The following is a 14,450-nucleotide window of genomic DNA, read 5'->3' on the forward strand; positions in this document are numbered from 1 at the left end:
AGGAGTGCCACTGGAAAAAACAGACAGTGGATATGTTATGAACAGTGAAGATAAACCTTTTGGAACTTGGTATTAAAAAATTCTCTTGTGTGCTTCCAGAAGGACTTGTCCTAAATGTCTCTGCTGGCTCTAGGCAGGTGTGTCCTTGATAGTTCTGTGTCTCTGAGCACAGTAAATGACATTTCATTCCCATCATCAAGCAACACGCAGGGTGTTTGCCATGAATCGTAGGTGACTTCATTTTATTTACAAAAGGTTTTAAGTCATTGCATGTTGGAGATAAACAGTAGGACAAAAAGAAAAACTGGGAGGCTCAGTTACACAGTCTGGGCCCTTCTGTGACTTTTCACATTGCCTAAAGAATGCCAGGAGGAGGAGGAGGAAAGGAAGTGAAGAAGGAGACAGTCCAAGTGACAACATTCTAATGTGGTAGGAATACATTTAAAAACAGTACTGTTGGAAAGCAGACAACGTAATCTGGTTGGGTGAGGAAAAAGTCCCTTTCCATATCCATGGAATGTTGACTGTAAGCTGAACAGGATTAATGGAAATGTACACACAGTACCTGTATAAACACAGAGTAAACAGTAGGAGGGACAATGCAGAGTTTGGTTGTTAACAAAGCAATAGATTATGTCCTGCTACTGCTGCTTAGTGCTTGCTGGGATAGTGACAAATTGTTGGCTTCACCTGACACAGATCACACACATTACTGCTGGATGTGACCTCAGGCTTGCTGCAGGTTTGTGGGAACAGAGCTGTGTTTCAGGAGTGCAGCCTAAATCCACAGCCACACACCCACTGAGCAGGCCACCACGTCCATGAGAAATATTTTGTCTCCTTCTGAAGACCCTCTGGGTAGAATGATCATGACTCAGTCTTCTGACTGGTAGTATCCTCCCTAGAGGACGTTTTCCTTCACATCCCAAAGGAATGGATGGGATGAGGAAAGGTAGGCTCCTGAGTATGTGTTCATTGAAAGTGCAGGGAATTTATGGATCTCCTTATTTGGCATCTCATTATTTAGATTATACACTTATCAACAACAAAATATCAAACCTGTGAAAAGTAGAGCACATAAAAGGTATTAAACATCAATATGGACTTCAGGTAATAGTATAGAAAGATCTTTATGCAGCAACAAAGTCAGGAGAACTTATCCAACAATAGAACAACTTCCAGGGCAGAGGCTAAACATTCAGCCAAGGAACAACGTTTTACCTTGTTACACTTCAATTTAGCAAGAAAGCTTTGTCCTAAGGGCACAAATCACTGAAGAATTCAGTGTGGCCTCAGCTGTGCAGTAAAGTAATTCTCTAAATGTATGAGCAAGCTATCTTCCTGGTCACTTCACACACAGTACCCCTAAATTAATGCCTGGTGATGGTGGGATTCCCATCCTATAGCAGGGCTGAATATGTTTGAAGAGGGACAAGCAGGCTTGTATGATCTGTAAGTGATAAGAAGAAGCTGCTGCAGTCAGTGCTGGCAGCAAGTTTACATCTATCTGTATTGAGAATGATAAGACACCAAAAGGAGAGAAAAGACAAGAGAAGACAAGTTCTTAAAACTGGACCTATACTATACAATCCTACTAAAATAAAGTTCCTTAAAAAGGACTCTCTCCATCAATAATCTATTGTTAGTCTTATGCCAGATATGCTTATTGTAAACTTAATCTTGGTTTAAACACTGCATTAAAATATACATTAAAATCAGTGGTTGAGAATTCTGAGGTTTCAAACAACACTAATTCTTATCTTCAGCTCAAAGCAATGAGCTTACCACCTTTCTGCCTGCCAGTTATGCCACTCTAGTCTATTTTCTGTGAGAAACTCTCCCTGTATGTATATGCAATGGATGTCCTGTGTTTTCTAGAGGACAAGAAATAAAAGTATGGCTTTCATCACCCTTAGGCTGATATCAATATCAATAATTGATTTGGAGTGGCTTTGAATTTTAGAGGAGGTTGGAAATGACAATGTGTCGTATATAAGGTACAGCTTCAGGAGATTCTGTATCTTTGAGTGCTCAGGAAGCAAAAAAAAAAAAAAAGAAAAAAAAGTAGTGAGAGATGGCATAATTAGTTTCAAAAAAATTATATATTTAACTTGACTGGAAAGTTTTCAGCCCTGGTAGAGCCAACTATCTTTCAAAAATGACTAATAATCCATATTAATTTCTAAAGGCTGGTTAATTTCTGCAGCACTGAAGCTTCTTTCAGTATTAGAAAATGCTTTCTAAGCAGGAATCCTCATTGTTCATAGATGTAGCCCTTTTTTACTTTTATACTGTATTTTTTGACAGTGAGTTCCACAATTTGACAGTATTAGGTATTTTGTAATATAAATAATAGTTTGAAGCCTTTGATTCTTCCTTTGAAAGAATTGTTAATAAGCAGCATCAGAAATTGTAATTAAGTTTATCAAGTTACTGACAATGTGGAAGACTCAGGCTAAATGAAGCAAAAAAAGAAAAGACCCACCCTGTGATATGCTAAGGAAAATACCCCTGTGTCATAATGCAGTGAACTGTAAGTATGTATGGATATACCTGACCCTTATGAGAGGTAATTAGAACTCCTCAGTTGCATGCTCCAACTGGTCATTAATGAATATTCTCCTTTAATAAGTTACACAGTAGAATGCTTTTGTAGCAGAAGGGTTATTATCTGCACATCAATAGCTTAATTCCAGGGAGAGAAGTAATGTTTGTTTTTCTCAATCTGAGTAAATTGTGCTTAAAAGGCTTGGCTATAACTTCCTTCCCAAAGCTCTGAGACTGTTTGTGTAAATGCTAGTCATGAAGTCTGAGAAATGGAGCAGTGACCACATCTGTCTAGTGAATGGCTCAGTCCTATGATCTGTGCTGTTTCAAAATTAGCATCTCTTGGGACATGGTTGGCTTTTTGGAGGCATAAACTGTCTGAAAAGCTTAGATGCATTTTAGCTCCGCTTCTGAATTAGCATTTTGTCCCACAGCAGATCAAACACATTTTGTGTCTTTTAGTGAAAGCACTTTTTATTTGTGATATTTTGGCTGCTCTGAACTGTGACAGAGCCAATAGATTGGACAGTATGTTAATAAACACGTAGATGTTTCTTTGAAAGCTGAACTTCTTAAAAGTGAAAGGAAGTCAGTAGGTCAGACATGAAAAAAGGGAGACCGGTGATTTGAATGAGAGTGCAGTACTACTTATGTGGATTGATTCTTGGCTGTAATTCAGATTTCCTGTGTAACTGGGTACTGTGTAATTGTCTGCATCCCATTTTTCCTGTTTCTGCTGATCTCACTGATAGAGACACTGCAAAACCCAATACATTAATTTCTTGAAGGACCTTTGTCAGTGTGCAGTGCAAAGTGATGCAAGACTGATTCAGCACTAATAGCAGATGTTGTGATGAGCTGAGTCTTTACGTCTCTAAAGGGAAAAGAGTTGCACTTGTGGGAAATGAAGAACCAGTAATAACCATCTTCCACCCTTCAAACAAACAAAAACCCCACCTTGTTTTTAGTGGCCAAAATATTCGTGTGCAAAGCAAGGGTCACACCCTTCACTTTGAAACAGAACATGGACATGAGTCTGAATCCCACCTGTCTCAGATGAACATTTTAGCAGCTAAGCTGTTATTGGGAAGAGTGTGAGAGGGCTTCAACAAGAAACTGAGAATCCAGCAAAGCTTTCATCTTAATCAATGTAAATCACGTTAAAACTTCAGTGAACTGTCATTAAAAAAAATCCAAACACCCCCCTGAAAATGCCCAGTTATTTGTAATCAGATTTTCAATTCCTGATACTTTTCCATAGGAAATTTGAAAAAAAAAAATCTACAGGGCTGTGATAAATAATACGTTTCAGTTTTTCCTAAATTTTCTGAGTTTCTTGTAATGAGTTGAACTCCATGATTTGTATTTTCTGAGCTTTAGGTGATGGTGCTTACCTTTCAGACCAGGTAAATAACTCACCTTTCAGTTCTGTGATGTACTCAAAAGATTTGTGAAGGCTGTTGAGAGAAGGAACCACACTAACCTCACTGTGGCTTTTGCAAGGAAATGCACTTCTTTGTGACCCAAGTATAAACTTCAGCATGCAGTGTCTGGACGTGATGCAGTGAACAAGCTTGGACAGGAACTTCTATCACATAAGGCCTCATTTTATAGTCTTCATCTGTGTTTGCACATTGTTTTTATTGATACAGAGGGGAGCTCAGTGAACAGTGCCATGGCTTCCTGTCCAAGAAAGGTTTTAAACCCACATTTTCTAGCATCAGGCGTGTGGCTTATTCCCATCTTGTTCTAAGCAGTGCAAAAGAGTAGGGTCAGGTGTCTGCCCTACTGAAGAGGCAGGATTGAGAAGGAAGTCATATTGCTAATGAATAGATGTCATCCCAAGAGTACCCATGCTTGTCCTGTGACATCTGTAACAGAGGATGTGTTTCTTGACGCATCTGTTCAAGGAGGAAGTTTTATGTTATAGTTTGCCTGTTAGAAGGACTTCATGAGTCCTCAGCAATTTATTGCAGGTGTGTGTGTGGGTGTGTGTGTGCGGTAGTGGCAACGTCCACATAGTAGTTGGGCACTCAGAGATGGCAAGCACCTGCTGATCCCAGGGACTTAATTTTTGTTGACATTGCATAAAAATAACCTGGCATAAATTATGGTAGAAATAAAGGAGTACTGGGTTTAGTGTCAGTGTGTGCCAGTGTGTTTCTAACTCTAAAAATGAGTTTTAATTGTCGTGTCAGAATATATACCTCTCTATTTCCTTCTGTAGGAAAGAAGCCTTCTAAAGTTGCTAATTCTGTGGATGTATTTAGTAATGCTTTGACATGATCAAAATTTCAGGACATACTCTGGAGAGCTGCTCAATATTTATGGAGCTGGATTGGTGCAGAGTGAAATAGCAATGTGTCATCACTGGAAACTGAAACCTGGTGCTTGCCCTAAAAGAGCTTCAATGCAGGCAGTTACTGTACAGGCTTTTCCTGTGCTGTTTCTTTCAAGACTGAAGTCACCTTAAAAAACCCCATATAAACAATCTATTTCATTTTCATGATCCACTCAGTGATGAATATCTGGCATTTCTGTATGATCTTTGTAACATTGCTGTTAGATACTTCTTTTTAGAAAGTTTTGCAACAAAGGCAGTGGTGTATAATGCTTGCTTGAAGACGTTACGGCAGTCTTTGTATTGCAAGTGCTTGTCCCACTGACATGGCATGCTGCAGAAGTGTCTGGTTTCAGAGAACAGCTTGCCCGATGGATCAGGTCTCCCAGGATTTGCAGAAAAGGCTTTTGGGATCAGCTGAGCTGTGCACACTTTGCTTTATTTTCTTTCATTTTTGATTGGTTCAGATGGTCCAAATATTTGCAGAACTCCATTAAGTCCTAGTTGGGATGAAGTCATAAGTTCCACTTGACACCAAGTCATGGAGCCTGTCCAAATTAGTGTCAAAGCCTATATAATACCTTGGCTATACTGCAGGCTTGTATAGTATCAAGATCCTGTTTTCACAGCAGTTACATAGTTGTTACTTCAGTGAAGAATGATATGGCCCCTTATAAAGTGCACAAGCTGACGCCTGCTTTTTAATGTAATATTTACACTATTCAAGGAGCTAAAAGAAGGCTTTGCTTTAATAGATTCCTTCAGCTAATGTTTTTCCTTATACAGATGGGTTATTGTTTCCAGCTTTTGATACCTATGCAGCTTTGTATATTAAAGCTCTTTTTTTTTTTTTTTTTTTTTTTTTTTCTGTTGGTTGGTTTTTTTGCCCTTCTCTGTGCTCCTGGAGCAGGGAGAAGATTGTGCCATTGTCTTCAAGTTGCCTTGTGGTTTTCTCTGAATATATTAAAAAAAAAAAGCCAACAAAAAAAGCAGCCCAGTACCTTGTTTTTGCACCCCATACCACAGATTTAATTGCTTTTTATTTTTTAACTTGTCTTCCCCTTGAGAGAAAGCCTGGTGCAGCAATCTTTTAGCATGGGAAGAACTCACATAATTTAGGCAGCTAAATGTTTGTTTGGGTTTTTCCCCAGTTGCTCTGATGTTACAGGTGTGAATGTGACTCTCTGTTAAAAATGTCACTCAGGAGATTGCTGTAAATAAGTCTAATAACTTCATGGGGCTGGAGAAAAATCTACATGCTCAAGTACAAAGAGCTTTCTGGAACTTCATATTGAAATAGAATGCCAAGTTTTATCTACATTATCATTTATTCTAGCAAAGTAAGCCACACATTGACAGCCATAAAAATCTGGTGTGAGCAGGGAGTGTGCAAGACCACTGAGATTGAATGGAACCTTTTGCTTAATATGCTTCTAGACCAAAACAACTTCAGAAACTGAGGATTGCTTACTGGGGTACCTGTTAAATTTTTTTTAACCTCAGCAATGTACATCTTCTGTCTGAGCTTTAATTCAGGTAAAAAATCTTATACATTGTGTTCCACTGAAACAAATTTTTTCCCAGTTTTAATTCAGAAAATAAGACTTGCAGACTAAGAGTTCAGACTAATTGCTGATGAATGGAGAATGGTCAAAAGCAGGATATACCGAGGACCTTGCCTCATTGTCAAGATAATCATATATGCAAATATAGTTTAGGGTATCAGAATCTTGTTGTTATTGGTTCTGATTGTGAGATTTGTAGTGGTTTGGGTTCAGGTAGGAAATTGTTCAGAATTCTGATTTTTTTCTAGTGTATCTATCCTGATGCTTTTCAGTCTGGACTTTTAACAAAGACATCTAGAAATGTTAGTTGTAGCATTCAAGCACCTATACTTGTTTTTCCCCCTAAAGAATCTTAGGGAGAAAAAGTATTGTAGCTTGTTTTGGAATATAAAGGATGAGTTCAGGCATTCCTTAATTTATGTGTGTTTGTTTCTTTATTTGGAATTCTGAATGGAGGCAGGAGAAATATAGAGAATACACGTATTGACTGTTCTGACAGTGTTCTTGTCAGGTGTACTCTGCAAACTATTATAGTTGTCACTAGGACTGTTCTAATTCTCTGCAGAGAGGTGTTTCAGAAGGTCACATGAGCACTCACTGCACTTCAGATGGGTGGCTCAGCCAGGTTCCCTGCAGAATGACCTTATTTCACGCTTCTAGATAAGCTCCCTATTTCTGTTGTTCTCTTTGAGGATGATAAGATTATCATATAAAAATAATGCTGTATTTATCTATTGTATGTTTTAATTTACTTTTCCATTGTCAAGGTCATATATCGATTTTTTGCAAGGGAGGTTAAGTTCTGCCAAGTGTGAAATTGTTGTCAGGGTTGTGGCTGCCACTAGATATTATTCTGCACAAAAAAGGGCAGCAAAAGGCAGGCTACCAAAAACATGAGGTGTGGCCATTCTATCTGGCTGTTGGTAGAGAGTTGCATATTTCTGCAATGCTCTAGACATAGACATTAAAATAGATATGAGTCTGTCTGATTCCTGCTTATTGTGGCCAGGAAAGGGAAGTAAAGAAAATCAGCAGAACTTCTCAATCAATGCGAGAATCACCTTGTTATTAATTGCACCATCTATTACCATGAGGTGGTACGTGGTGTGTGCATAGCATTTGTTGATATAGTTGGTATCTCTTAGCACTTTGCCAGCCTTTCATACTTTTGGTACAGTGATATTCATCTGCATGATGCTTTGTTTAATTCTTCTGCTCTTCTTAGCTGTTCAGTTGGGTGCAAGGGATTAGTAAAGACTTATGACCTGTACTGTGTGACCTAACACTGATCTGACATGTGTCTGCACTGCAGTCCTTCTCTAGATGAGGACAAAGCTGATTTGCCAGTGTCATGAATGGAAATGCTCCTTCAGTTTATATGTTGATAATCCAGTTGAAAGAAGAGAGGGGAAGATCCAAATCTTGGTCATGACATTGTTTTTAATTCAAAATATGAAGATTTTGAGTTGTGCAGAATTGTTGTCATGTGTTGGTATGTACCCTGGCAGGAAATTGTCTTGGGTACCAAGGTGTTTTCTGAATGTGGCTCAAAACTGTGAAAGCTATTTCTCATCTCTAAACCAAATAATGGTGGAATAGCTGAGGTACTCTGGTAGACCTACACTTTTAATTTTGTTGTGTATATCTTCCAGGGTAGCTTTTCTAGTGTGAGTAAGCTTTCATACACAGAAAGGATTGGCAAGATCCACAGTCTTCATGCACCTTTGGTCATCCTTAGGATGAATCAAGTGGTTCAATCTCTTACCATATGCTAGGAATGCTAGTATTAGTTATTTGTGGTTTCTAATGGGAGATGAGGATCCTGGAAAGCAATCCTCCTGTTAACAGTGACTTACACCTATGTAGAAATAAATATATTCATTAGAAGGAAATCTAATTTCTTTTGAGAAGTCAAGGAACAAAAAAGAATTGGTTTCTGAGTCAGTGTAGGTCTTCTTTTACAAGGTGGATTGAGATTAGCCCTACTGAAGATCATTTCAGGTAGATTACATGGGAGGTAAGGAGGTAAGGATTAATACTTCTCCTGCTGTAACTGAGGGGATGCTTTTGTGCTCCTTTGGATGTTCTGAGATTTTGCTTGACTTTATATGGTATGGTAGGATTAGGACAGGATAGAAGAGAATATTTCAGTTGGAAGGACTGACAACGGTCACCTACTACAACTGCCTGACCAGTTCAGGACTGATCAAATTAAAGCAATTTGTTAAGGACATTGTCCAAATGCTTCTTAAATAATCAACAGTCCTGGGGCAGCAGCCACCTCTTTAGAGTGCCATTTCCGGTGTCTGAACAACCTCTTGGTAAAGCAATGCTTCCTAATGTCCAGCCTGAATCTGTTTGGGTTTATCACATCAAAATGATGCAGTCTTTATCTTCTTTTCAGGTTTCTTTTATTTTTTACCCCCTGTAGCAGTTGTTAAACCCCTTTGTTGGTGAATTCCACCATCACCATAACAGTAGAGAGACCAAATAATTTATAAGATCTGTCAGTATAAAGATACAAAATGTAAACCTGCTATCTGTAAATGGGCTATCCTTCTACTTGCAAACATAATATGTTTAAGGGACTGAGACTTGCTGCTTAGATGCCAAAGATAATTGTATCTCCATCAAACTTTATTATTCTGTGTTTGATAATCTGAGTTGAAAGGGATTCTTTTTATCTGACATACCATGGTGACAGTGCTAACTTTACACTTTCAGAAATGTTTGTAATAAATGCCACACGTCCATGTGCATTGTACAAGAACACAGGGGAGATAACACAGTAGAGAGCAGAGCAATGAAGAATCCCAGGTGGTTCATGAATGGCTTTCATCCTGTAAAGTCATCTTGTGTAACCTTGCCTAACTTTCTTCTTTCAGGAACAAGAAGATCCTAATAAGCTTGCTACCAGCTGGCCAGACTACTACATTGACCGCATCAATTCCATGGCAGCAGTAAGTTACTTCTCCTGCTATACAGGAAAGATTTCCTACCATAGGGATGTGTTTCTTTAGGAAGAAGTCCTCAAAGGGGAAGAATGTTAACCCAAAGGCATAACTGATTTAAAATAGGGCTTCCAAAAGAAGAGTATGAGGATTAAGAAAGAGCCTTGCTCTAGCATTAGAAAGCACTATATTAGAAAGCACTCTAAGCATTTCCTTTTTTTATTTCTACAATATTGAGCACTGAAGGCAACCAAATTAGACTCCGAAATAAAAACTGAAGAGAATATTTGATGAAACAGCAAAAAGCAACTATTTAAAAACTAGGTGAAGTTTTATTTTGTTGTATGGTTTCAAGTTGATTTGTATCCAATCTACAAAATAACACTTAGGTTCTTAGTTTAGTAGAATTAAAGAAAACGTAATTGTTTATATAAGATAATATCCAGTAATATAAGAGCACATAAATAAAAGAGCATAAGGCTGTAACACCTTAGACATAAGATACAAGCCAAGAATGTATTTGAGGAAAACCTTTTATAATTGTCCCTGTTCAGTAGTTGTATACTGTGTCTCTTCCCCTGAAACATCCAGTAAAGCTGGTCACCAGCAGAATTAGAGCATCTGCATATAGTGTTCACTGATCTCCTTGGATTTGGTAGATTTTACATTTTTAAATTTGATTCTTTTACTGAATTTGTAGTCAAATTTTTCCTCCAATTACTCGTATGCAGCGTCTACTCAGCTTTAGTTGATGGTTGTGCAAAAATGATGATAGAGCTCTGTTCCTAGCATCTTAGGTAGTACACCTGGCTTGTTTACTTTTGCTTTTATTTTAGATTCCTGAAGGCTTCTCTGCACCTTTTGTTTTGTGGATAAAATCTATGAATCTAAAAGCTATAAAATCATTTCATAAAACTAATGTCTTAATGGATGCTAAATGTGAAAGTAATGATGTATTTGTCATGGTAAGATATGTCTTGCCGAGTAAAACAACCTAAGATTTGCAAGCTATAATAACTCACTTAAGAGGATAAAAGAAAAGCTGCTTTTTACTGAGATTTGTGAATAAACAAAACTATCACCTTCCTTCATGCTGTATTTTCATGGGGCAGAGTAAGGGAATAGAAAGAATATGGGCTTATTTTTAGAAAAGGCATTGAGCTTTAGTGACTGGCATGACACTCTGCTTTGATTTCCTGACTGAACAAATTTACTCTACTAGGGCCATTAAGGGGAAAAAAAAAATTAGTATGAAACCTTGCAGTGTTACTGAGCCAAATACTTCTGGTAGGATTTGATCCAAGGCCTCTTGAATCTACTGAAGTTTTTCCATTGATTTCAGTGACTTTTGGGTTAGTCTTTAAATGATCTTGATGTAAACTTGGAGTGAATATGTATACACCACTGTTGCAAATCTGGAACAGCTCCATGGAATGAGACTATATTTTGGCCTATGTTTCTAATTTTAAATGTGTTTTAAGAGCACCAATAAACACCAGCCCTGGTAATGTTGTTTGCATGCCTGAATGCCAATGCCTGAATGATTGGTAACCTTTTACTTGGCTTCAAGACGCGAGATTCACTCTTATGCTCGAGGTGTTGAGAAGACACTCTGGGGTTAAAACCCCTGCTTCTGATTTACTGTTGGTTCCTTCATTTTTCAGCAGGTGAAACCAAGCTGACTCGATTTTGCTGAAATTGTATCAGCGGAAAACTGGAGTAATCCAGCTAAAAAACAGCTCCAACACACTTTAAAAGACATGTTCTGTTCGTTATTATTTAGACCTTTGAGATTTCTAACTTTCAGACAGTTATTTTTGGGTCCCATATCGTTTCAGTTCTAAATTTAGTGGTGGGTTTTAAATTATTTTTTTTAACTGCTTCCAAGTGGAGTTGACTTTGAAGCTGTGAAAGAAAAACGTGTTTCATGTTGCTTCCTGACAATATCTAGTGTATTTCAGTTTGTGTCTCTTGGGCACTATCAGGTATTACAATATTTCAACTGGAAATATTGCAAGAAATATTGGAGTTGAAGTGGTAGTAATAATCACAGAAGTGTTAGTTTAAAATGCCTTAAATCCTGCTTTTAATGAAATTTCATCTTTGCATCTTCTGTGGATTCATCACATAAGAATCTTGTCACATTTGTCTTTCACATCCTTTTTTACATTATGAAGTCCTTTTTTAATATATATTAGCTTGGCAAGTATGTCCCTCCTACTCTCTGATTGAGTGGCAATGGCACCTTTTTTGTGCTGATATCATTAGGTATCTTTCTGTGGATTTCAACAGGCCAGGGCTCCTGTGCTCAAGGATCACTTTCTCAGAAGCCTTGTTGTATCTGCCCTTCACAGATTATGTTTGAGAGCAATGTGGTGATTCCTGACATGTTTGACGTTCCCTACTTGTAACCTTAGACCACTGTGTTAGGAAGCACTTTAGGTCACAGATTCCTGATCCAGTTCAAAAAAAAAATGCATTTTATGCACAGTTCTCTTCCCACAATTGTTTCTGTTGCCATGACTTCTCAGACTTTTACATTCTTTAAACCAAATTCTCACAAGAGTAAATGTCTAAAACTGTATCTCTTTACTAATGTGCGATTCACAGCATGTGGAGGCACTGTCCCAGACTCCAGGTAGTCTGACTGGACGGCAGTAGAACACTGGTACACTGTCTTCTGGACTAGTCATTAAGACAAAGGGACAGCTGCTAATCATGTTTAATTTAGAAAGCGAAGCCTCCAAATCTCTACGTGCTATAAATGATACTGGGGATGGGGACTGGGTGCATGCCCACAATAGAAGACTGTTTCCATTATCAATGTCATTGTCATCTGCTGATTCATCAAAACACAGAAGTTTCTTTTCTTAAAAATAGAGCAGCTACCCTGTTATTATAGTATGTAAAGAAATGTCCCTGTGCTCCTCCTGCCCTCCTTGCCCCATGACACTACTTGGCAGCACACATAAACACAAATAAAGCTCGCACTTTCCTGGGGAGGAAAAATTCTGTGTTGCTTTTATGATCTTGGCTGTGGATGCATTTTCACAGAGAGACTTTCAGGTGAGCAGTGGTTGAAAACCTAGCTTTTCTGGAGAGGTGGCTCGGTTGAGATTTTGAAATGGGTCAAGATTAATAAATACAGCTGTAACCAGGCCCTTTTCCTTGACTCAGAAAACATTTGTTTAAGGCAGAGCAGCTTCACAGGAGGTTAAAAATATATATATCTTTCAGCAGAATTTAGCAGGTGGATGATAACTTTTTCCTCTAAGTTACATGACATATATGTTACTTTAAATTTACTTGCATAAAAGTTCAGGTTTTTTTAAAATTACATCTATTCGTAGTTTGATTTATAATTTCTTCAAATAAATGTATTCTAATAATAATTTATTCTATCAGTTCAGCCTTAATGTAGTTAGAGATATGGTGCAATTTAAATTTCAACTGACTATAATGAGAAGTCAGAACATCCAGGTTGCTTTTTTGCTCTTCATTCTTTTGTTTCTTACCTTTTTCATTTCACATGTGTGAGGCTATTAAGTAAAATTAGATCTGTTATGCAGTGTATTGTTGATGCCGGTTTATGCCTTTTCTTTCCTTTTCTCTCTCTCTCTTTTCCCCACATGTTGTCATCATGGTCTTTGTATTTTCCTTCCCAGTAGTTTTAAGGATTGATTAGCCATTATGATAAGGTGTGGAAAAAAAAAATCTGTGCTTTTAAAAAAGCTAAAATATTTCATTTTAAGTAGAGCCAAAATTTCAAAATAATTTCTTACACTACTTGAAGTTTTACGTATAAAATTCCACATGAATGATTGCTTTCACAAATTATTGAATTTTTTAACTGGCAAATCAAGTAAATAGATTCTATACTTTCGGACGTGATACACTTGATCTGGAAAATGTCAAATATACTAAATACGCTTATAAAAAGGGCCCTATGTATACACTATCTTTTAGGCACCAGAAGAGGACCTGGCACTATTTTACTTCCCCTTCCTAGATTTTGGTTAACTGATGGTAATATCTGCCTCCTGAGCCCAGCAGACGTTAGTCCTCGAGTGCAGTTTGTTCTTCAGGAAAGCAATTCATCAGTCAGCCACGTGAATGAAATCCAAACTCAAATAATGACAGTTTCCTCCCCCCTGTCTCCCAGGGACAGTTATGTTTTTTATAACTCTTGCTGAGAAAGCCATTTCACAATTCAAACCCAGTCTCTTTAGTGAGGGCATGAGGATTTGAATTCCTGGCCATTCACAAGAGTGAGAAATGAAGGGCTCTTGGCTGCCTGCAGCTTTAGAAAAGGGGTTTTCCATAATCACCCTCTGTTGTAAAGGCAGGATTATTTGTATTTGTTTCATTTGGAAATGGGCCTTTTTCACTCTGAACAAAGTACTGTTGAGCACCTTCCTACCATCCATTTGCTTTCCGTGAAATGGCTCAGAGGAGAAATTAAGCCATTGGAGGAACGGGAACTTTTAAAAGTAGCATTTACAGGCCAAAGGAAAGATGACCAGATGGGCTGTCACCCAAGAAAATACAAATCAAGCCCCAAATCACACCCGAGGACTTTGCCATCCATAATGCCTGTTCAGGATTTCTGTTTATTTTTCGAAGAGGGGGATCATATATGGCTTGGCTTAAGAATTTCAATTTATGTTTCTGGCTGTCAGGGGATGCTGGCAAAAGATAAAACATCATCAGCTCATTTTCCATCAGTAGCGCTCTGTCATTCCATTAGGGCAGGAAATAGCTTGCTCTGTGACTGAGTGAATTTGACTTTAGCGTGGATCAGAGAGAGGACCCCTAGAGTTAAACACAGCTCCCCATGCCAGCTGTTCAGCATAAGACAGCAACAGCGTGCAGCCAAATGACCACCCTCAGGATCCGACATGTGTTGGCATCACATGACTTGCAAAAGTGAGCAGTGGGAGCCCTTCCAAGGGAAGTGAGGTGTTGGGCTGGTGGCGAGGATGGAGAAGGTTAAAGGAGGTTCTGGTGAGAGAAAGGTTTTCTTTGGTGCTTGCTAAACAGTAAAAT

At 38.2% G+C, this 14,450-nt stretch overlaps 1 protein-coding gene across 5 annotated transcripts in view; it reads left to right on the plus strand.

Moving 5' to 3' along the window:
- DAAM2 (dishevelled associated activator of morphogenesis 2) overlaps positions 1-14,450 on the plus strand; it is a 199,500-nt gene that overhangs the window by 112,716 nt on the left and 72,334 nt on the right. For all 5 annotated transcript variants that reach the window (XM_038132377.1, XM_038132378.1, XM_038132375.1 and 2 more), the window contains one exon: positions 9,339-9,413. In XM_038132377.1, coding sequence (XP_037988305.1) covers positions 9,339-9,413 — 75 coding nt within the window. The remainder of the gene's footprint in view (positions 1-9,338; positions 9,414-14,450) is intronic.

The sequence above is a fragment of the Motacilla alba genome, chromosome 3 (genome assembly GCF_015832195.1).
Source record: "Motacilla alba alba isolate MOTALB_02 chromosome 3, Motacilla_alba_V1.0_pri, whole genome shotgun sequence".
Classification (NCBI taxonomy): Eukaryota; Metazoa; Chordata; class Aves; order Passeriformes; family Motacillidae; genus Motacilla; species Motacilla alba.